Here is a 25,689-nt window from a genome sequence, read left to right as displayed (position 1 = left end):
AACTTTTTCAGATGTCAACATCTTTAGCAAGCCAAAAACAAAAGCTTCAGTTTTTGGTGCAGTTTTTCACTCGATTTTGGAGTAGACACAAAAGAAAGGGCGATGCATCAGTCTTTTCTTCATACCTTTTGAATCCACTTCTGGCTTTGACTAAAAAAATACGCGTGTGATACTGGCCTTACCAAATTTATGCAAAATTTCGTAGAGGTGTGTATTTTTTTAAAATCATTACTGATCCCACTGGGAAGATTTAGAGGAGGGGGATACATGGCATTTGCATAGAACACTTAAAACACAGGTGCTATTTAAGTTTTTCCTCTAAGACCTTTCCCACAAAAAAAAAAAATAGTGTCACAAAGATATCCCCTTTTCAAAATGAAGTTAGTGTCTCTTACCCTGGCGATCAGAAGTGGTCTCTGAAAGTAGCGGCATCTAGGCATAGGTGTAGCATTAGATGGCAGCCATTCAAATGAATGCCCGTTTGTGTAAGGGATAGACAAGCCAGGTCCACCAGGGTGGGAAACGCTCTTAAAGACCTGCCCTCTATTCTTCCACAGAGCATAGAACGGCCTCTATGATGTCCACATGATCTATTAGGGCATGTGGACAGAAGTTGTGGTCGGAGACAACCCCTTTAAATATAATTCCTTAAAGGGGTATTCCACATTCCGACAACTGATGTCCTATCCACAAGATAGTCCGGATGTTGGACATGCACTAATCAGTTGCTGCGGCTGCCTCCGGGCAGTGGACGATATTCCGGAAGCAGATAGCTCCGGTCAAAGTATAGCGGCAGAGCTGCAATACTGCAGCTCTGCTCCTATTTAAGTGAATAGGAGCAGAGCCGCAGTTCTGCTGAACGGCCGCTATGCAATGTATGGAGCCTTCTGCTTCAGACTCCAACTACTGCATACCGTTCAAAACATCCGGTGGCCGGAGGCAGCCGAATCAGTGATACCAGAAATGGCCACCATATCTTCTTAACACTTTGGAAAACCGCATTGGAAACACTGATAGACAAGATAATTTGACAAGAATTTAACAACTAATTAGACGAGGACGACTAAAGGACTTACTAAAGTTTGTTTTGGGGTTTTTCCCTACGGTGGAAATGCTCTTTAAAGGCATGTTATAGAGCAAGAGTAGGGGAGCAGGTTGATGTTTATTTTGTAGCAAAATATTCAGTATAACTTCTAATTTATTCACTTAAACCTCTGCTTATTCTGGGTTAAAGAGTCCAGTGGGCGGTCCTATGCAGCAATAGACTGTATTCCCTGTATAAGTATAAATACAGAAATAGCTGTCAATCAGTAATTAGGACCGCCCACTGGACTCCTAAACCCTTGCTCATTCTGGGCTTAAGTGAATAAATTACCAGTCATTCTGAATCTTTTGCTGCAAAACTATATATCAGACTACACAGCTCCTCCTGCTCTATGACATGCTGCCCAAAGGTCAGACTGCATTTTCAACATGACCGGTTCCCCTTAATTTTATAGAACATCGATTTATTAGCATACCGTGAAATTTTCCTGGGACTTGTAGTTCTCATCTAGGTACACTCGAGCTCTGTTGTACTCTTTCATAGCATCACTTGAAAGTAGGTCTCTGAAAACAGAATTAGGGAAAAAATTATTCTAGTGACATAAACCTCAGAACAGTTTATTTAAAAAAAACAAAAAAAAAAAAAAAAAAAAACACATTGAGCCACATTCATCATGCAGGTTGTGTCAGGTTTTGGCCTAAACTACCACATCACTCGGCAAATTTAAAAAAGTGACGATGAAAACTTGTCATGGCTTCCAAGGTAATGTAGTTTTATAGTCAGATGAAAGGTATAAATAACCTAGAAAAATTTTGAGCACACAAGACTACAATATACAAGCCCTACTCAGACAAGGTCCCAGACGTAGGCTCAATAGCGTAAACGCGTATCGGGCTGGACGCCCATCCGAGTATCAGTCCACATTCAATGGGTAGGTTATGCTATGGTTTGTGATTATAGTCGGTCACTTGCTTACTCTCCTCAGCATTAGTTGCTGGGTGCACATGAATAGTTGTACTTTATTTTACTGCCATTCCTGTGCATTTAACTCCTTAACGTCTGCAGTTACCTTTCCTCTGCTCAGCACTTGCAATTGTTGGTGGGGATGTATACATTTGTATTTTAATGTATTGCTCTAAAGTATTTTGGCACTGGTATGTAATAGTGTCACCCTTTTATAGATTATTTATTATTGCCTAATTTGACTTGGCGTCCTTGCTGCCCATTGCGGCTTTACTTTTAATCCAGCAATTTAAAAAATATATATATTTTTGTATACAATAAAGATGTAATTTTGTATATTGTAGCCCCGTGTGCTCATTTTTGTAGGTTATATATTGCATTGCTGTGCTCGGCTGTTACTGCATATTTTCCTCCATATAGGACAGGGGTTTGCCTTATTGGTATCTTTAAGAGATAAGCAAATATTTCAGGTGTCCGTTTTCTTTATTAGTAGCAAGACCATAAGAACTTCTACACAGTACATTTGGAAAGTCCTCAGACCATTTAACTTTTTTCACATTTTGTTATGCTGAGGCCTTATGCTAAAATAGGAAAAATAAAGTTTTTCCCCCCCATCATGACAGTGAAAACTGAATTTAAGATTTTTTTGCAAAATGTGTTAAAAATGAAAACCTCAAATTTCGCATGAGCAAAAAGTATTCATAGCCTTTGCTAGAACACTTGACATTTAGCTCTGGGGGCCTCCCATTTCTCTAGATCATCTTTGAATTGTTTCTACACCTTGGAGTCCACCTGTGGTAAATTCATTTGATTGGACATGATTTGGAAAGACACACTGCTGTCTATGTAAGATCTCACAGCTGACAATGCATATCAGAGCAAAAACCAAGCCATGGAGGAGGAAAGAAGTGTCTGTAGAGCTCAGAGACAGGATTGTGTGAAGACACAGGTCCGGAGAAGGGTACAAAAAAAAATAATTTTTTTGCTGCATTGAAAGTTCCCAAGAGCACACTGGCCTCCATAATTCTTAAATGGAAGAAGCTTGGAAACAACCAGGACTCTTCCTAGAGCTGGCCACCCCACCAATCCTAGTATTCGGGGGAGAAAGGCCCCAAGAAGAGAGAGGTGACCAAGAACCCAATGGTCATTCTGGCGGAGCTCCAAAGATCCTGTGTGCAGATGATATAAATTTCCAGAAGTTCATCCATCACTGCAACACTCCAATAATCTGGGCTTTATGGCAGAGTGGCAAGAAAGAAGCCTCTCCTCCGTAAAAAAGACAAATGAAAGCCCGCCTGGAATTTGCAAAAAAGCTCCTATAGGACTTTCAGACTGAGGAACAAGATGCTATGGTCTGATTACCTCAACATAACAAAACGTGAAAAAATTTAAAGGGTCTAAAGACTTTCAGAATGCATTGTAGATCATAAAAACAAAATACTCTGAAAAAGTTAAGCATCTGCAGAAAACTTCTAGGCACATTGGCTATATGAAAGACCGTATTTGTCCAGCTCCGCCTTAACGGTCTGTATGCTAAGGTATATGGCTAAAATATCTCATCCATAAACATGCATACTCTGATGAGCAAAGTCTTTTCTACCATAGGCAGGGGACAAAAAAACAAAAACACCACAATTCTTTATTTTGATCTTTGTGCTCACTGGGTTGGAACTACTAACACTTGAGGAAAGCAGACTTAGAAAATGAAACCATTTATTCTGACTTGTAGCATATGGTAATATGCAGGTTAGCGGAGGCACTACAGCCAAAAAAAGGTTGAGCAATGTTTAAAGGGGATATCAGACGAATAAAAGTTAATTTAAAAAAAGTCCCGATAGACTATTAACTGCTATTTGGCTCTGCCTGTCCGTCCCCCCCCCCCCCCGCCAAAAAAATACACTTTTCATCTTTTTTTCCACCCATCTGTCCCGCACTGCTAATTTGTGCCACTGTGGGCAGGCTGCTGGGCAGTATCACGTGACACTTCTTTGCTTGCTGCCTACATCTCCCAGAACCACTTTCAAGAAATTCCTATGGATTGCTGTTCAGTGAACAGTGTCACTATGCCAAGAAAAGGAATGAGGATCCGACAGTGGGAAGAGTGATTGAGCATGCCTATCCACGTTAGCGAGAGCTACGCCGTTTTCCGAACTCCCATAGTGGAGAATGGCAGTTACGGAAACTCAGCGAGCTAAGCTGTTTTTATCGAACATGGTCAGAAAACACACGCTTCAACAAGAAAACAGAGTGGTACAACTGGGTTTAGGGGGTCCCGTTCTAGAGATAGATGCGGGTCCCATAGGTGGTGGGACCCGCATCTATCTGACATTTATGGGATATCCTATGGATACGTCAAATGTCCCTGATGGGAAAAACCCTTTAAGCCAAGGTCTGTCTTGACTTTTGCATCTGAAACTCTAAAAAACAGCCGTGACCGCAAACTATAAAGGTCGGGTTCACACGTAGCGTAAATACTGCAAATTATCCGCAACGGATTTTGTTGCGAAAAATCTGCAGCATAATACAGTAGCAGCAGAGTAGATGAGAATTGAACAAATGTCATCCACACAATGCGTAAATGATAATCAGAAAAAACTTTCAGAAATTGACCTGCAGTGCGTTTTTTAAAATCCACAGAATGTCAATTGTATTTGCGTATTCGCTGCTTTTTAGTTGCGGGTTTTCCCCATTAAATTTAATGGGGAGATAAAACCCGCAACAAATAGATGGAGATTTTTCCAGCGGAAAAGCTGCGTTTCCGTCACAAAAATCGCAACTCAGGAAAAAAAAAAAAAGAGAAATCTTACTTACCCAGAATACTGTGCTTCTTCGTCCAGGCCAGCCTCCTGGGATGAGAGGCCACAGCGGTCACACGGGACTAAACTTCATCCCAGGAGGCCGGTCTGCAGAACGTCAGACGGTAATTACGTGCTTTTCTTTTATTTCTCTTATTTTCTGCAGCAAACATTCCGGCTGAAAAACTGCAACACAATTTGGTCCGGTTTTTCGGGCAGAATTACCTGTGCCTACCAGAGGGCGGATACGCGGTGTACCTTTACGCCGCGTATCCGTCCTGTGTGAACTTACCCAAAGAATAAATAAAATCTTAACTCTTTGTGTAATGTCTGTACTATGCACAGAAGGGATGTAAAACAAATCAAAAACCACCACTAGAGGGTACCATGTCCCAACTTTCATACCAGTGATTATAATGGAGACACTGGAAATAACATATATTTATTTATTTGTTTGATTAACATCACATTGTTTGACAGCCCAAAGCTTTTCCTCAGTCATCAAGAAGGAAGCAGCTGAAATTTATTTGTTTTACAAATTGCACATTAATCTTGCATTGCTATCTAGCCATAGTTTAAAGCCAATTTCACAGAAAATCAAATATGATCAGAGAAAACGTAAACAAGTGGTGGATGTTATTCTTTTTTAAAAAAAACAAACAAGTACAAGGGAACATTCCAGTTGCTAAAAAACCTAAAAAACAACATTTTGTGGCATTTAGGAGAGAGAGGAAAAAAAAGTGAAGAAGTTGTGAATGGAAAGGTAGGGGACATAAAAATGTAACGGCTCTAAGAAAAAAAAAAATCAGTGTAAGTTTTATTTAATAAAAAGTTCTGCAATTTCCTAATATACTTTGAGATTGTTCTTAAAATTGATATTGCCATGGGCAAAGGCTCCACTTTTCTGCGAACAAGTTTTGATAAACTTCCCACTTTGAGTTTGAATCTGTTGGACAGAGAAAGAACATTACATAAAAAGCTGAAAACCCAGTCCTGAACAGTGGAGTAGCTATAGGGGTCGCAGTTGTGACCGGGCCCATAAGCTAGGGGGACCAACAGACTCCTCTTAATTAAAAAGCCTAACCAGCGCTGGCAAGGCAAAGGAACCATTACAATTCCCTGCCATGCGGCTCTTTTTCAGTAATGCACGCAATACGATTATGTCATTGTGCCGTCTGCGTCATGCCACTGGAGCACGACTGGTCAGAAGAGGCAAGGCCTGCAACGCTGGGTGACCGTGAGGGAACGGGGACAAGTGATGATTAGGATTTAAGGGGACATTGTGTGGTGCTTCATTTTCCGAGGGCACAGAATGAGGCACTCTAATGCAGGCGAAGGGGGCACTGTACATGGGGCACTACCTACAGTAAGTACTAGGTACAGTGGGGCACAGTCACTATGTCCAGGGGGCACTGTGTGTTGTGCTTTGTTTTCAGGGGGCACAATGTGTGACATCGATTGTTCACTCTTAAAAAAAACTATTTTCAGGGGCACAGTGCTAATATATGTGGCGCTATAAGGATTGTTTCTTCACGTTTAGAAGGGCGAATGGGTTAAAAAAAATGTAGGAGCTGCAGAGTCGTGGCAGTGAAAAATCATGGAGAGGATGGAGAAGATTAAGAAAGAACGACTAGAATCTGAGAAGACGTCACCTGTGAGTCACTGAATGTAAACGTTTATTCTCCCTCTGACTGATCAGTGTTGTAGTCACTGTATGATCTGAAGCGAGACTATGGGTCAGCTGTGGTTTCACAAAAACTGATAAGGCAGGAGCTAGCCTAACATTGCAAATGATCTCTGTACTGAGATATTTGTACTGGTGCTGTATATAATGTACGGAGCTTTGTTCTGGTGCTGTATTTATGTATCGAGCTTTGTTCTGGTGCTGTATTTATGTATCGAGCTTGGTTCTGGTGCTGTATTTATGTATCGAGCTTTGTTCTGGTGCTGTATTTATGTATCGAGCTTTGTTCTGGTGCTGTATTAATGTACCGAGCTGGCTTGTACAGGTTTGCAGCCTCCTTGATTTTGAATTTAATCAAAAGAAATGGTGAGGAATTTAAACAAAATATTAAAAAAAACTTACAGAACTTTATTTTACAATGGCAAATCTTAACAAAAAAACAAACAAAAAAACCCCTTTAATCTTGGTTTTAGTTATTAGAAGGGTGTTCAGAGTGAGACCCCCCACCTATAAGCTAAACCTGCCTTGAAAAGAAATTTGAAAGAAGGTGTTAAAAAAAAAAACCCTCTGAAAACTTGCAAAGTCTGTATACTTACTTGACCAACTTATCAACATGAGCCATAGAAGCTTCATAATTCTTCCCACCGACTTCTTGACAGTGCAATGATAAAAACTGAGGCTTCTGTGCGTGTATGATCTGAAAAACAGAAAAAATACCATACATGAGGATGACAGTGTAAAGGAATTTTTTTACTTCCAAAAACATTCTAAAACCATTACTTTATTTTACACATACAAATTCAGGTTTTCTAAATTACAATTGTGCTAATTGCACTAATTGCACATAAGCAGAATGCAGTGCATCGTGGCAGTTCAGATGTCACCAACGTCTGTCTCCGTGGACAACCAACAACAGTCTGAGAGATTCTAGATATGATCTTAAACCCAGTACAAAAAAAACATGTAGATAAAGGCCCTGCTCGTATATGTCCGGCGATGCGACTTTATTTCCCTCCACTGTGGTGTGGAAAAGCCTGAGGAAAAACAAAATGTCAGAACCAATCCCATGCGTACCTATGGCAACTGATGCACCAATTGTGACACTGGATGTCTCCTTGTGCCGGACAGAAAAACACTGCATGTCTAACCAGTGCATAATGTCCCTGTCCTTTTCACTAGTGGTGTCCAGCTCTGGCATAAAACAACTGGCCGTACACAACTGATATATAAAAAGACTACCAACATAAAACCGTAAAGTGTGGCTAAAAACAGATATACACTTTAAATTAATGCAGACTGTCACTTTTAGGTTATGTTTAGACACTGCATAAGTTTCCTACCGCGCATATGGTCGAAAATTTGCCATCATCTGCATGTGAGTTACATGGGGATTCACTTACAGATTTTGTATTGAAAAGGGTAAAGCCTGTGGCAGAATTCCACGACATATAGGGCATAATATGGATTATAAAATTCACAGCATACCCTTACAGACGCTCTAGTTATTTTCTGCCACGTGTGAATGAGGTTTTGTAAAACCCCATTCACCTGCATAGTACTGGACTTTGTTGTCGACTTTTGGAGCAGAGATGCCACTAATAACGATAGATACTTGTTTCAAATGGCTGTAAGACCCAACCCCCCCCCCCCCCCACGATTCCACCAAACCAAGTACAGATCACCGTTGGGCTCTCTAGAACCGAAGGAGGTTCAAGTTTTTCAGCCATGATATGGACCCTAAAATAAGATCATATTAAGGACATCTGACATGGACTTAGGTTGGCCATAGACATTAAATTACCAGCAAACTCCACCGCCAGTCGAAAGCGAATGTCTATGGAGCAGCCAGACAGTAAGGAGGAAAGAAAGATCCAACAGTTCGGATGTTAACCGGTCTCCTCTTATTGTAACCCAGAGAGGAGTGTAGCCAGAGGAGTCTGGCAGGCAGTTATCTTCCCCCTTCACATACACATTTGGTTACGGTCAGCCTAAAATTTAATGTCTACAACCAGCATTCCTTTTGCATCCCTGGGGAGGAGGAAGGGGGTTTCTTTCAGCATTTCTACAGCATTTCCCAGTATAGATTAAACAAAAAAGGAATAACATTTTTTTTTTTATTACACAGGTTCTTCTTTGTGTGATTCGGATAATTTGCCAGAGATAATGTCTCCCACAATGCAGTTGTTCTTTAAGTTAGGACTTTAAGTGAAGTAGTTTTACCTGTCAGTGCTAATGAAAATAAACCCTTTTTGTACCAAGACACCTACACACATTCCTGAGCCACAAATTCTCTAGAAAAATGTGAGCGCGGAGCCCATTTTCCTGGAATGTACAACACAGTAATATTACTGTTATTATATCTGCAGGCTTCTCCCTCCACTGTAATTACAAACTAAATAACATTAACCTATTCTTCAAATGCAACGTATGAGGTCGGGGAACATACAGAGGCGGATATGTCTTTCCCGCTAGTCTTCTGAGCTCATTGACAGATTAAGGCTGGATTCATACGGGACAGAAATGCCGCAGATTTTCCGTAGCGTATCAGAGAGTTTTCAAAGTAATTCTGCAGCAAAATCAGCATGTGTAACGTGCAGATTTTGTTCCGGAATTCACGCTTTCGACATTCAAAAGGGGTAAAAATCCGCAGCATGCTCTTGATTTCCGGCTGGAAAACGTTCAGCAGCATGTGAATGAGATTTGTTCAAACCTTATCCACATGTCCAGAACTGTAACCTTCAGCATTTGTCTCGTGTGAATCAAGCCTAAAAATTAAACACCATGCACAGGAAGCCTTTCCACAATTGAAGCGAACATTGAATATGAATAGTGCCGATTCAGTGAGGGGATAAACTGCAAAACAATTAATGTGTTAAATATTTGTAATCAAAGAGTTAAGTGATGAGAGCTCCATATATTACTCTAACAAACTGCTAGTCCCCAGATTACCCAGAGAATAATCTAGAGCCAAATTAAGATTGTTGTGAAGTGGAATGTATGTCGATATTGTATGAATGGGGCCGTCAAAATATTGCGCTGGTATATTAGGAATCAACATATTCCAGTATAACCTTAAAAGACATTTGTCTGGAGCATCATTTTAAAGGTGTGTTTACATATCGCAGTCAATTTGCGTTTTTTGCCTTGGTCACACAATTGCGGAAAAACGACTTAGTTTTGCTACAATTTTTGCAAAAAAAATAATATTTTGACTGCTACAGATGAGCACACCAGAACACATAATATACAGCACAAATGTGAAATGAAGACAATGTGAAATTATGAATTTCCATGCAAACAGTGCTTTAGTGATTTGGGCATTTTCATGCTCCTGATGTCTTTTGTGGAGGAGTTTTCCCAAAATGTCAAATGCTGATATAACAAAGATCTGAAAACAACTTTGAAATTGTTACATAATAGATGAGAGGAAATGCAGTCAGAGGGCTGGTCTGAAGTGCCTTAGCAGTAAATTTCGCTGTGACATGCCCTGGAAGAAGCCGAAAATGCAAAACTCTAGTCGGGATGGTCATACCTCTATTTTTATTCTACATAAAAACATTACCATATTGTTGTGAGTACAATAAATCTGTTTGCAGAAATAAGATGTTGCAGTGATTGTTCACCATCGGAGACTGGTATTTCCGGCTATTTAGAGAGTGTGATGGTACAAGGCTAAGGATTGATGCGGTAACTAGTGGCAAACTTGATCCGAATTACGCTATGTGCCTTGCACAAAGTTATTTAAAGTCTAAGAAGAAAGGAGAATGGCCCGGTATCAACATCTGAACTGATCATGCATATCCCGAGCTGCGCAGGTCTGCATTTTTGCTTCATACTGTTGATAAGAGTAGTCAATCTAATCCTAGGACCTTTTTGATGTCCTCAGGACAATAAGGAATGTTCGGACTGACATCGTATGTGACAATGAGGCCAATTTCACACGTAGCGTAAATACTCCAGCATATTACAGTAGCAGCAAAGCGGATGAGAACATTTACCAATCAAACATTGATGGGCATCATCGTTTTAGTCCCAGAAAATCGCTTTAATAAGCTACTACGATGTAGCTCGTCCCTCAGTCTTCTGCCCTGCAGTCCAAAACCGGAGTAAATCACTTCTCATACAGAGACTGTATCTGCTGCCCAGCTACCCGGCATTCCTGTTCTTCTCTTGACAGCCTGACAGACATTGTGACCCTCTGTCTCCCACCACAGCTCTTCACCAGCTGAGTACCTGCCACAGAATGTGTGTCCCTTTAACTGCTGCCCAGTTCCCTATAGGTGCCATTCTATGCTCGTGTACCACAAACAGCCAGTGTGTTCCATTGAGTACTATCCCGCTAGATAGCAGTTATAAGGTTCCCTGCTGGACAACAGAACTGCCCATACATGGCACATCACTAGTGACATGCCATATACTGGGCATATACTAGGTATACTGCACATCAGCAGAGCAGGCAAAAAGATTGGAACGTGAACCGACTTGCGGCGGCAGCGGTAAACAAGGTCACTTTAGAGACCTTAAAGGGGTTTTCCCATAGTCCGTATTTATCAATTATCCACAGGACAGGTGATATATATCTGATCGTTAGGGGTCCAACCGCTTTGACCTCCACCAATCACGAGAACGGGCTTACCTTGCCGTTCTTGGGAACCCCATAGGAATGGAGCGGTAGTGTGCATGCTTGACCCCATCTACATTCATTTCTATAGCTTATAAATAATTATGGGAAACCCCTTTGAGTACATTAGAAATGTGATCTGAGGAAGAAGCTACAAGCAGTGCCAGATGAAAAAAATGTAACTCTGAATACCCCTTTAATATCTATGGGTGACAGAATTCAGCACTAATGGATGTGTCAGTTAATGTAATCTGATCTGCCAAAATAGCACTGGTGAGAACAGAACGTTATCGCTCTTTAAACAAATGTATTATACAACGGAAAGTTGCAATCACTTTAATGAAATCTATACATGTAACAATAGCGGGCTCAGTTTCCAGTGAGGAGTATAGGTTACACGTGGAGAGATACTGGAGGACATTCAGTGCCGCTTCATGAGGTTGAGTTACGCAACACAGAAAAGTCTCCGCTGGCACTAACCTCGACTGCACTGGAAGAAGCATTAAACAGAGACAGCGGTGTATCAAAACAGAGAAATAACAGGGCAGGACGGAATAAATCCAGCCATAACTCCAAAACTGTATTCAAAGCATCTTATATTTAGAAATCCAATTGCACAGTAATGACATATTTTGGAAAAGATGCTGTTTGGCAAACTATAAATGTCTGAATTGTGCCATGCAATTAAATGCTTTCATCCGCTCTTCTCTCCCCTATATTATCTGAATTATAATTAGAACTACTTTTATTTTCACTTCCCAGGGAAAAAGTATTTAAAATAGAATTCAACTTCTGTAAGTTAACCCTTTGCTAAAGTGTAACCACAAGTGAACACCTTGAATCTTGTAAGGTATATGTACAGTTCTTAAGATGATCTTTCTATCCCAAACGCCCACTTCTCTTTTTTTTATATTATTCCCTCGATACCGAACATATTTTTGGGACTTCATGACCAGGTGATTTTTAGAGATGTTCTGCTTGTGCTGGATAAACGGGTATAAAACACGCTTAAAAACACGCTTTGTTTTTTATTCGGATTTTTTTTTTTTTAAGCACATAATTCACCCTGAAATACAATTTATATTTGTGTCCGGTATTTTCTGATGTTTATTTTGATATATAAATATGGCCTAGTTAGTGAAATTGGACCTGGGCTAGAGGTATTTATAAATTTTAATATTCAATTTGCGCCAACATGGCACAAAAAAAATAATATTGTGCCATTTAGTAAATACACTAGACTAACTAGAGTTATGAATCCGGTGTATTCATGAGGAGAGTGCTCCCTCCGCATACACAGCAGCCTGTCAATTTACTGGTCAATCACAGCAGAGAGGGACAGATAAAGATAGAGGGTGCGCCCCTCAAATGCCCCGGACTTACAAGGGTGAACACAGGATTTTCAAAGGTGGGTTTCTGAATGAATAGTTTTTAAACCAATTTATTTCCGCCATTAACGCGCTGCCCTCTGATTTTTACGCTATGAGTAGTAGTCTGCACGTATTCACCAGCCTAGCCCTTTATATTACAAACGCTAATATAAAGGGCTAATGGATATGTGCTGAACACTACGCGTAGCATAAAAACCAGCGTAGATAGTGTCACACAATGTGCCCCTTATAGATAGTACCACAGGTGGAGAGTGAATGCAGAAGTAGCTGCGTCTCTCTTTAATCACGTCAATGAAGTTACAAAAACAGTCATTCAGGGTTGGTGGGAAGCAGATTTCTAATCCCTAATAACACGATAATGGCTTCTAGTACTCGGTTAAAGAGAACCCGTCAGCTGTACAGACATGTCAGTTGCTCATGGAAATTGATATTAATTGACAGCTAGGCATTAAAATTCCCTTTCTCAATAGCGTGTCACTACATAGTCTAATATGGTCAGCACTGATTGAATAGTACCAGACTGTCAGGACACGCTCCTTTGGCAAGGGGAATGATAGAACCCAGTTGTAAACTTATTCATACATTTGCAGGAGGAATAACAGAGGGCCAACACAAAGTTTAATGGGGAATGCAAGCATTTGCCTAAATAGACAGGTCATTAGAGCTGATCGTTCATCTAAAAGTGAATACGAATATTTAGAAATAGCTAAATAATATGAAAACTTCACAAAAATACTGGACAAATTAGAAGCTTGTATTCTATGTTTTTGACATGGATAATTCTATTTGAATACACAAAAATGATCTGTTCTACTTTGTTTCTGCAAAGTGACAGCCTAAGTACATATTATAGTGTAATAGGTGGAAAGATGAAGGCTTGTTGTAGCAACATGATCAATTATAGGAGATATGTTGACAAATGGCTTTGTGACACTACTATTTCACAAAAGCTTGTATGTACAGAGATTAATGTAACACTCTTGGCTTTTCCAAAACATTTTGACTCAAGATCACAGCGATGGTGGAAGAAAAGGCATTCTACAGGCAGATGCATAAATCATAAAAAATAGTTTCAGAAAGGTCAGGGTGCCCATCCAATTCATTTATTAGCTAGAATTACATGTTAATGCCTTGTTCTGCAATTTCGGAAATCAATATATCACAAATCTACATGACAGGAAAACTCATTGTGACGTAAGTACATAGGACATATCCAGGAAAGTCTTAGCACCGCACTTCTATTTCTTAAGCTGCAAAGCATGAATGAATGAATGAATGAATGAAAACATTGGCACAATCAAGACCAAGTCCATCCAAAATGGGAAATTCAATTAGTTCAGATCTCCAGAATGTGAAGTGGAAGAGGTCTTAAGCTGGCAATACACGAGCTAGCTGTCAGCCAAAAGCTCATTCGGCTGACCGCTATTTTTCCCAAATCCAACAGAAACACGTGTTCAACGCATGTTTATTATGCATGTCCAAAATAAAGTCCTTAAAGTGGATTTTGTAAAATCAGACAGAATTTCCTTTCCCACATTTGGATTTACCTGTATATCCATTTCAGCAGTACATACATGCAAATTGACATTCATTGGATGACGCAAGCACAGGAGCGGTGTCCATGCCATTTGCAGCGGGTGCCGGCTGTAACATACAGCCATCATCTTACTGCAACAGCCAGGATCTGAGTTACTGCTGACTCCGGCCATTTAAACGTATTGTGAAGTCCTTTAGTTACGCAAAGTTAACTAAAAAAAAAAATAAATAAAAAATATATATATATATATATATATATGTTTTCCCCATAGGAAGGGGTTTTATTTGGCAAAAAAAATACACATTGTATAATTGGAACCGTAACGTCCCATAAAATAAAGCTAGTAAGAAAAAAAATAAAATAAACGGCGCAATTCCCCCCCCCCCAAAAAAAAAAGAAAAATAAATGTCAAGTTAGATGCACCCAAAATGGTTCTATTAAGAAATATTTGCCTCGATACGGTTGCTGTAAGAGATCGAATAGCAATTACAGAAAAGCACTTTGACATAATGTTCTCAATAATCGTTAAAAATTCATAATTTAGTAGTCTATTTAACAATGTTACATATCTGCTATCAAACAATTCATGTTTACATGCCACAATGTCAGAACGATCGATTGATCGCATAAATAACTTATACAATAAGAAAAGGTTTTAGTCAGTCGCTACACTCATTTACATTGAGCGATTAGTGTGCACGATCGCTGGGTAGTGCAGAATAACAATACCTTTGGGAAATCTACGTTTTGATGTCCCCGTGAGGGCGGTTGCAAGTGAACGCTGCCAGTCCCTTCCCTCTGCTTTGAGTGAAGGCTCTAGTGTCCAATCAGAAGACACGTATAGCAAAAATTGTGGTGCCGGGGACATCAAAAACCTAGATTTCTAGGCAACTTGCATAACCGACAACACCGGTATCGTTACACTGTACTCCCCACTATGTATATAGCGCCATCAGTCGTTTTAAGGGCTTAAAACTGCTGACAGGTTGTCTTTAATTCAAGAACCCCCCTAGTTAAAGAAATCTCAAAATAGAGTATGTCCAAAGGGCTACAATAGATGCATTTTGAGTCGGGTGTAATGTGCAACTAGAAGGGACATTTTGCATGCTACATTTGGTTGTTTCTTGCTTAAAAAAGGTCCCGAATCGACGACAACTTTTGACGTCGCTGTAGAAAAGGCTTATGAGCGCTACAGTGAGCACTCCTGCTATACACAGCAGCGGTTACCGACATCTCCTGTACTTAGAGCAGCCTGCTTAATACGGCTGGGATCAGCCCTTCAATCGTCACGGTTCGGGACCACGGCAATATCAAAGGGGAAACCCAGTGATGCGATCGGGGACTGGGAAACCCTCTGCATTCAGCCCTGGGGAGCTAGAAAGGAAAAAAAGTAAAGGAAAAAATAAATGGCTGCTGAAAGGCAGAGGCGCAGAAACAAAAAAAAAACAAAAAACTTAGCTGGTCATTAAGGCCCTTTTCAGGCCTGGCCATTAATGGTAGATATAACCTCCATAAAGGCCACCCACACTATATTTATCCTATTGTTTCTTGTAATGGAATAGCTCTGGTAAAAACGACCACGGTGCCAATAGAAGATGAGCAACTGACAGCCCCTCAAGTTAGTTAAGTAGAAAGCACTTGGGCACGGAGAAATGCCAGATCACTGAATACAAACAAGTATCACAGCAGACAGTAAGGTAAGGTATTAAGTTCCCAGTTTTGTATAGTAGCCAGAGAGCAGAGAACAAACACAGTGAACAGCAGGGTTTACATACAAGACACGACCCCAAAATAATGGTTGGAGGGCGTTTCTCTACCACCTGTTTTACCATATCAGAACAAGGATCAATATTTCATCATACAAGTTGGTTGTGCATTAAAATTTGGATATTTTATAATACTCAAAACTACATGCCGCACGCTCTATAAAATTGTAGGATTATTTACCAGAAATGTCTCTGACCACAATTGCGGAGGAAAACACTGTATTCATATTTACATGTGGTAGTGGTATGGCTTCTTACGACTACCGCTATGTGAGAATATACCCCAAGGCCGGTTTCACACGAATAGAATACGGCCAAAAGTCCCGGCCTGACTGCTGGTCTATTAATATGAACAAGCAGCATCATAGGGACCTCTGATTCTGTAAGTACTAACCATTAGACCCAAGCCTGAATTACACTCATGTGAGTAGGGTATTGGAAAACAAGTGGCTGTTAGTACATTATCCGTCTTGCTGTATTTCTTAAAAAATGATCAGAACAGAACTCTGATGAGCTTACAGATGGCAGGCAGGAAGTGTCAGCAGGAAAGGCAAAACCAGCTCAAAATAGAAAGTTCACAGAATATTTATTTACCATTGAAACTATTAGGCTGGGTTCACACAGAGTTTTTTTGCAGGCGGAAATTCTGCCTCAAAATTCAGTTTGGAAGTTTGAGGCAGATTTTCCTCACGCTGCGTTTTTCGCACGCGGCCCTTGAGCGCCGCAGGCATAATACTCCGCAAAATACGCTTTATCTGTCAGAGGCATTAACGCCCGAAGATAGGGCATGTCCCTTCTTTCTCCAGCGAAACGGTTTTACTGCTCGTGGGAGAAAGATGGCTCCGCCTCCCATTGAAATCAATGGGAGGCATTTTCGGGCCGTTTTTGATGAATTTTGCGGCGCGGTTTCCGCGTCAAAAATGTCTGTGTGAACCCACTGAGTTTTTTGCAGGAGGAAAATTCTGCCTCAAAATTCCCTTTGGGATTTTGAGGCAGAGTTTGACCTTCCTGCACGCCGTTTGCCGTGATTTTCGCTGCTTTTTTCACTCGCGCCCTTTCAGTGCTATGGGCAAAAAACTCAGCGAAATACGCTTTCTCTGCCTCTCATTGATGTCAGAGGTGGGTCAGAGGCGTAAACTCCCGAAGATAGGGCATGACTTCATTTTACCTCAATGGGAGACATTTGTCAGTTTTTTGGCGCATTTTCCAACGCGGTTTCCACGTAAAAAAACAAACTGTGTGAACTGGCGCATAGACTGCACAAAAATTTCCAGATCAAGACAAAAGAAGAAGTGAGCAAAACATTACAGGATCTTAAATTTTCCTTGAAAACTGCTCAGACACACAAATGACTAAGCAGAAGCATTAAGTTTCTGCAGCACACCAAACACCATGAGATTATTGCTTAAAGTTTTCTGAATTACCAGCACAATTGGTCTCAATACCTGATCACATATATAGATAGCCCTGTAGTGCCAGATATCTGGCATGTAAGTTATTTAGGTCTTGGAGTCTAGACTGTCACATACACCACTGTATTGTGTGTGAAACCGGTCCATATACATATATATGCAGTCGAACGATATCCAATCAGTGTTGACAGAGTGAGGCTGAGTGGAACAACACACAGTCAATTTATTCATAAATTGAGGAGGAACACCAGAGGAACCACACATTGCATAATTCTTAGAAAAGAGGTTCCACAGTGGTTAGTCCATGGAGAATACAAGTTTTTACCAAAATAGATAATTCAGGAGGGGTGACAGATGCTCTTCAAGGGGGTCATGTGCTGTCTAGTTGGAATTCAACTGTTTACGCAATGTGTGGACATGACCTAAGTGCAGATTCACACGAGGCAGATTTTGTTGCAAAAATATCTGCGATTGAAAATCGGTTGCAGTCATTTGAACGGAACTTCTAAAAATCTATTTGCTTGCTGCAGAAACAATCCCATTCATGGTGAAAACCATTTTAGGGAGTAATTATTTTTCTTTTTGTGGGGGCTAGGGATGGTCATAGGAGGATTCTCGTATGAAAGGTCTTCAATCAGTTTCTAAAATTAACACTAAATGTACCACTAAATTATAGTTATGTAGAACACCGGTAGAAGAACATCAAAGCATAACAAAGGGCTTTATTTTAAGAAGTGTATAAGCTCCACCAGAGACCTAAAATGGCAATTTGGTTTTCTGGAGAAGGCGATTTACCCCTGAACACTTCTACTCTTATGTTCAAAACCTTTTACGGCAAAAGAACGAGCAGCTAGGATATGGACAACGCCTTATACTTCTTAATTGTTTGTATTGCTGACAATATGATGCAAGCCATATTTTACTGGACTGTTTATTGAAGGCTGAGCCATGGTACAATAAAAATAAGCAGAGCTTTAGGAACAAATTTGGGCTCCGGGAAGAAAGCAGGTGGTGTTCTAAAACGAACGCCTCGAGCAATTTATCAATCCACTTTTCATTAAAATGACTCCCGTACATGGAATGTGGTTACACTGGCATCACTTCGTTGTTGGTTGTGAAGAGGAAAGTTACAGTAGCTACACTGCTTGTTTGCGCTATTCTATATACACTTATTGGTCAGTTGGGCATTTTATGCTTCTACCGGTTAGGCCGCAAATATAGCCGGTCAGATCACTAGGAAGTGTAAGAAAGCGAACGTAAAAACATTCCGCAACCGCCACAGTGATGAGTTTAAAGACATCATGAGTTGACTATGTGATTTCACCAACCCTGCACATGCTTTTGGAACGTGAAGCTTCTGTAAAAATTAAAAAATGCTGCACTTGAAAATTGTTAGGTTGAAAGGTTTGTTAAAATCTTCAGAAGGTGGAGCATTAAGACAAAAAACAGGGAAGGAAAACAATGGAGGGAATTCATTAAGACTTGCATTTTATATGCCAGTCTTAGGGCTCATTTACACAAGGGTGTTATACGTCCGTACGACACGCGTGATTTTCACGCGCGTCGCAGAGACCTATATTAGTCTATGGGGCCGTGCAGACAGGTGCGAAAAACTCACGACATGTCCTATTTTTGAGCGCTGTTCGCGCACCACGCACCCATTGAAGTCAATGGGTGCGTGAGCACCACGCACCCATTGAAGTCAATGGGTGCGTGAAAACCACGCACCCATTGAAGTCAATGGGTGCGTGAAAACCACGCACCCATTGAAGTCAATGGGTGCGTGAAAACCACGCACCCATTGAAGTCAATGGGTGCGTGAAAACCACGCACCCATTGGAGTCAATGGGTGCGTGAAAACCACGCACCCATTGAAGTCAATGGGTGCGTGAAAACCACGCACCCATTGAAGTCAATGGGTGCGTGAAAACCACGCACCCATTGAAGTCAAGGGGTGCGTGAAAACCACGCACCCATTGAAGTCAAGGGGTGCGTGAAAACCACGCACCCATTGAAGTCAAGGGGTGCGTGAAAACCACGCATGTCACACGGAAGCACTTCCGTGGGACAAGCGCGATTCGCGCAACAGCAGTGAAAAGGATGAATGAAAACAGAAAAGCAACACGTGCTTTTCTGTTTACAAACATCCAGAGTGTCACAATGATGGCGGCTGCGCGAAAATCACGCAGCCACGCATCATACGCTGATGACACATGGAGATGTTAAGTGCCTTTTGCGCACACAAAACGCCGCATTTTCTGCGTGCACAAAACGCACATGCTCGTGTAAACCCGGCCTTAATCTAAGCAGCGCTGTAGTAAGAGGTGCCCCACTTATTAAGTACTCTTAATAAATTAGGCGCATCTCTAGCCATCCATGCAATAGAAAGTCAAATGTACGACAGATATGAGCTGGGGTAGATTTGCACTATAATTTACGGAAATTTATGGCGTAAATTATAGTAAATTTGGCTGCACCCTTTCTAGTGTTTGGGTAAAGTGCCATGAGCAGTGGAAACGGTCACTGCTGCGGTGACCACAATGACGCTCCATACAGAACAGACAGCCCACCAAAGCCTTATTAAGGAATATTGCAGAAATTCTCAGAAGGGTATGAGAATCATTTAAAGGGATGATTGTGTGAACTCCCCCCTAAACCTAGAGTTCTTTTACGAGTCTTTTGACGAGGAAACCGCGCCGTAAAACGTGCCAAAAAATCCTCCCATTGATTTCAATGGAAGGCGGAGGCGTTTTTTCCCTGCGAGCGGAAAAACCGGCTCGCGGGAAAAAGGAGGGACATGTCCTATCTTTGGGTGTTTACGCCTCTGACCTCCCATTGACATCAATGGGAGGCAGAGAAAGCGTATTTCATGGCGTTTTATGCCCGTGGCGCTCAACGGTCGCGGGCGAAAAACGCAGCAAAAATCGGCGTGTAGGCAGAGGAAAAGATTTTCCTCCTGTAAAAAACTGTGTGAACCCAGCCTTGGAGGAACTCATCTAGTATCCAAAACTAACCTGGAGGACCTGGCACGATGAATGATCAATTACATAGAGATTGATTTCAATAGGAACTGAGTAATTTCCCTGCACAGGGTGATATAAATGAAGCATTAAAAACATTTGTGTGTGAGCCATTTTATTATTGTTATTACAGTGTGCGAAGAAAATTACACTTCAATATTTTTTTTGTAACAGTTACACTTCTATAATAAGCTGTATAAACATTATAAACCTTCAGGGTAAAGTGTGAATATAGAAACACAATGGCATATTGAGCTATTGTCAGTACTGAATTATGGAAAATCCAGGTAGCTCATGCCAACTCCTGTACATTATAAAGTCTCATCTCATCCCAACTAAATAAATGTGCCAATTTTTAAATATAAAACAGTGTTCCAGTTTTAGGGGGACACTGCTACGGTTACATGTGCAAACAGGAAAATAGCTGATCATATATTTGCTCAGAGAACACAAGATGACCTTTCATGTTAACCCAGAGTATCTCCCGGAGCCTCACCCAGCCTGATGTAACGGAAGCATAGTTTGAGGCAATGCCCGTGTGCACTCACCAACTAGCCAACTTTATTTCTCCTTAAATAAAACTACAGATATCCAGCGTTTCTGCAATGGACAGACATTTGCACCCCAGCATATGTTTTAGGATCCGTTCACATCTGCGTCGGAGGCTCCGTTAGGGGCCTCCATCGTAGATCCGGCAGGTTTTACCGGAGACCATAGCGCAGCATGCTGCGCCATTGTGCCCAGTAAAATCAAGGACATGCCGACAGAACCTATTAAAGGTTCAGTTATTCCCTTGTTCTGCTCCTCTGACAGAGCAGAACGGAATAGTTCAACGAAGGTGTGAACCTAGCCTTAGCTAGGCTAGGTTTAGACTTCGGCTGGAATTCATTGGGCACAGGGGAAGCCAACAGGACAATTGTTTGTGCAGTCCAATAATAGGTTTTCAGTTTTGTCTTGAACATTAAACCGAATCTCTACCTTTTAATACCATGCTGTTCCAATTAATTTCTTAAAATCTTTATATTGGTAGGAGTTCGATATTTCTGATACACAGCTGAAAACAAACTGCATAAAAAAAAAAAAGTAAATATGATAACATTCTGGCTCTCTGCAGCCACCACTAGAGGGCACTTAGAAGCGTACTGCACACTGTTTATACATTGAATGCAACAAAAATATGTGAAGTGAGCTCCCCCTAGTGGCAGGTCATTTGTCATGGGAAATGGAGTAATAACAAAGCCAAGTTCCAACTGTTCTTAGGATACTTACAGAACATTTTCAGAATTTTGGAGCCATTAAAAAAAAAACTGTGTTAAAAGAGTGGACATTAACTTTAAAACATGGACTTAATAACAGTTTCCTTCCATAGCAAAAAAAAAACAAAAAAAAACACAACATGCTGTCGTTCTAATCCACACCAAAATGAATTGGATTGAAGGAGTATTTGTTACGCCTTTCAAACCCATAGGAACGAATTGAATGAATATGACTTAATATAGGAAACTTACCATTGGAAATATACTGTAAGGCATTATATTTAAAATATCATGAATGACACAATCTTTTATATACATTTAGTCCCAGATGCTATGGCCCCAGACTGTCCCTCCAAGACCCCTCGATTTTATGGGAAGCACAAGAAGGTTCTTTCCCTTCCAAAATTGTGGCATGCAGCATAACATACCGTTTTATGCAGCATTGCTTCTATGGGTGAAAACTGGGCCTCACGGAGGCATCATACAGGGGCACAGGGAGTACCTATGTATCCGTGATACAGACCTATAGGAACTCTATGTACCGCTGCGCAGGGTCCAAGCACACCGCTTCACAAATTATTTTTATAAAAAGAAAAAATAGGTAGAGAGATGACATCAGATTCATTGAGTGACATGTGACTGACTATTCTTATTTACTCACTAGTCCAACATTAGCTAGCCCAAATCTGAATGGTTTTAATAGAATGACTCGCTGGACTTTCATTTTGATGCCTTCCTCGGTCTGTGTAATGTGAACTTTAGGCCTCCTTCAGATAAGCGTATTTCTAAACATCTGCAATACGCCCATTTTACGGATCTATATTACTGGTGATTTTCTACCAGTAGGTCATCCGTATTGCATCAGTATTACAAATCCGTATTGCTGATGAGCTGTCATTTAGGGAGATAATTGAATGACATAAGACAGCCCCTTTGTATTACATCCATTTTTCAGAGGACAACCGGTCCAAATACGGATGCATCTGTATTTTCATCACTCAGACGTCAACGGCCACTTTCCATTAACAACGCGGGTTTTTAAAAAACATGTGGATTTTATACGCCCATGTGAATAGTCTCATTAACTATAGCTCCATAATACAGTCTGGAAAAAACGGATGAAATAAGGATGTAAAATACGCTCGTCTGAAAGAGGCCTTTGAGAAAGCTGCAGCACATGAGTTCACGGAAAACACCCTTGTTTGCCATATGTAAAACGGTCAGTCAACAGATAAACGAATGTTGGCTCAACCCAGCTCACACCACAGTCTGAAGAGGGGATCCATGGGATAGTGGTTAGGAAAGATTAATAGACTAAGCAATTCTAATCCTAAATACATCAATATCATGTAAACTCAGTAAACCCTCTCATACTACATGGAGTATTAAATGTAAGTGCAGGCTGTACACTTGTGAAGACTACAACTGCTACACACAAATAAAAATAAGGAATGAAGACCTTCCAAAGTAAAAACCAGAAGCTGGATACTGGTTCATTACATTAGGAAGTGAAAAATTATTGAAAAATTAAAAAAAAATAGCCCCTGTCTTGACCACCATTCTACATAAAACTTGCTTTACCATTCCTGTACAGATGCGGATCCACATCTGCATTCAGCTCTTTGCTGCTTTGAACCCATTTAACCTCTAATCACCTACTCATCTGTCAATCATGTCAAAAGGTGTAAGCAGTAAAGGTCTGAGTCCCTATGAATTAATCGGACGAGTTATAACGGCCATAGCGCTGTAACTTTTCTCAGTTTGTGGCCCAAAACAGATAACGTCCAAATAAACCATGTGGTAGGACAGCAGCAGACCCAAGCAATAGAGAGTTGCAAGTATGCCAAGGAAGAAGACCTTGCCTCCCAGTACGACATCCTAAATAGTAGTAGAGATGACGGCATCCAAATTTAGTAATAAAAAAAATGTAATGTGCCCAAGTTGACATAGAAAAGAATAGCAGTAACGTTTCGACCCGTAGTAGTGATTGGGTCTTACCCGATCACTACTACAGGTAGAAACTTTGCTGTTTTTCTTGGGTATGACCGCTTGGGCAGAATACATTTTTGATTACAGAATTGTATGCTGTCGCCTCTACTACTATTTTGCCCAACAGATAATTTGTCAAAAGGGGATTCAATACTGTACATACCATTTAATGCTAGATTGACAGACACATCCCTAACACCTCTGCCAAAACCCCATAATCCATGCACTCTTGTACAGCTTATTTAGGTAGTTTTAACTACTCTATACAGTGTTACAGCCCCTGGTTAAAACATTACAACTCCGATAATGCCAGATTGCCACCGAGTAGGGAGAAAAGCATTGAGAAAGAAAAAACAAACAAGGGGAGATCAGTAATGTTGCAGGATGCACAAGTCATTGAAAATGGAACAAATTGCACCAAATTTGTTAAAATTAACCCGTGACATAATTTTGGCTCAATTTACTAGGCATGTTAGACAACTTATGGTTGTAGTACCCAATACTTTATGCAAAAATAATTGAAAGTATTCTAGGTCTTCTCTTAGTCACATACGGTTATTTGCTTAGGTGTGTAGGAATACTGGAGAGAGGATGGCGCTCTGTACAAAAATCTCAAGATTTACATTTCAGGATCTGGGTAAAAAAAACATGGCGATCTATAATGGTGACCATATTGGTTGTTTCCATGATTTTGAAGATACAGGAATTTTGTGGCAATGGTCAAAGGGAGTCTGTCACCAGAATGTCCATATTAAAACTAGCAACCGTGTATTGTAGAGGAGACTAACCGGTTTTATGCTAATGAGCATTTAGGTGCCACTAGGGCGTCACCATTGCTCCTGAATGCGCTTACGTCTTTCCCCAGTTCCACCTTCCTCCCTTCTACCATTGATTGACAGGTGCCAGGAAGCGTAATCGGCGCTTTCATGCCTGGCCCCATACTCTCTGTAACGTACGTGCATCCCCGCTCTTTACTCGGCGCTTGCGCAGTAGTGCCGATTAGAATGGAGAGCAGAAAGATTGTACTGCGCAAACTCCAAGTAAACAGCAGGGACGTGCGTGCATTACAGACAGCACGGGGCCAGGCATGAACGCGCAGATTACGCTGCCCGACGCCTGTCAATCAATGGAAGTAGGGAGGGAGGGGGGGTTGAACTGGGGAGCGACGTAAGAATATTTAGGAGCAATTGTGACGCACTCGTTGCACTTAAATGCTCATTAGCATAAAGTTAATAAAACTGATTTCTCTACAAAGTCAGTAAGCAGAAATTGAAAGACATTCGAAAGGTTAGTCTCCTCTACAATACACTTACTAGTTTAAGGCCTCATGCACACGACCGTAGTGTTTTTCTGGTCCGCAAATTCCAGGACCGTGCTCCGTGAAATGTCCTCCGCAGTTCATCCGTATGTAATCCGCAAAATGCGGATAAAAAAAAAAGCCTAGGTACAACATGATGTCAAAAGCTTGTCCCAACCCCTTTAGAAGTCAACTAGTCAACTATGAGATAAAATAAAAAAATCACAGATCAACATATTTGAAGTGTAACGTTACTCGAACTTCTGAAATGTTAGGGCATGACAATACGTGGTAGAGTTTTTCCACTGAAAATGTTGGTGCAGATTTGGGGCAGATTTCAGTTTTTGCATTGAATTCAACAGCAATTCCACCACGTCTGCCCGTGCCCTAATAGTGACAAGTTTTGATTGGTGGTGGTCCGAACCATGAGACCCCCACCAAATCGCACAAGCTAAGCAATCACACGTGCACTTCTGCAGCTTTGTTTCAGCGATTGGTGGGTGTCTCAGTGATCCAACCCCCACCAATCAAAACTTCAGACATGTCATTATGACATGACAGAAGTACCTTTTAAAAAATAAACAGCATCAAGGTGTGAAACTTACCCATGCGTTTCTTTTGCGCTTTTGTTGCCTTCTCCCACTCTGCCAGATACAGTTCACTGCAGACCTCCTGCCAGGCAAGATCTTTTATATTCCTATCAGAATACTCTTCCAGGCGCTTATCCCATAGAAAGGGCTTGTACTGGACCAGGATTATTAACTTCTCAACGCTGATCATAGAAGCCATGCTGCTCTCTGCTGCTCTTCAACACTCTCTCCAGCCTTCACGACGACAGAACTCATTCCCGGTAGTCGGCCAGCAACACTTCCGCAAATCCGCAAACTGCGGTTGACACACGGAGATGTATCTG

At 41.0% G+C, this 25,689-nt stretch overlaps 1 protein-coding gene across 4 annotated transcripts in view; it reads right to left on the bottom strand.

Moving 5' to 3' along the window:
• The window catches only part of INPP5A (inositol polyphosphate-5-phosphatase A), a 358,729-nt gene that overhangs the window by 220,261 nt on the left and 112,779 nt on the right, over window positions 1-25,689 (bottom strand). For all 4 annotated transcript variants that reach the window (XM_075843182.1, XM_075843181.1, XM_075843180.1 and 1 more), the window contains 2 exons: window positions 7,084-7,184; window positions 1,521-1,608 (listed from right to left, as the gene is read on the bottom strand). In XM_075843182.1, the coding sequence (XP_075699297.1) occupies window positions 1,521-1,608; window positions 7,084-7,184 (189 nt within the window). The remainder of the gene's footprint in view (window positions 1-1,520; window positions 1,609-7,083; window positions 7,185-25,689) is intronic.

This window comes from Rhinoderma darwinii, chromosome 11 (assembly GCF_050947455.1).
Source record: "Rhinoderma darwinii isolate aRhiDar2 chromosome 11, aRhiDar2.hap1, whole genome shotgun sequence".
In the NCBI taxonomy this organism is placed as follows: Eukaryota; Metazoa; Chordata; class Amphibia; order Anura; family Rhinodermatidae; genus Rhinoderma; species Rhinoderma darwinii.
This window is presented reverse-complemented; position numbering and strand designations above follow the sequence as displayed.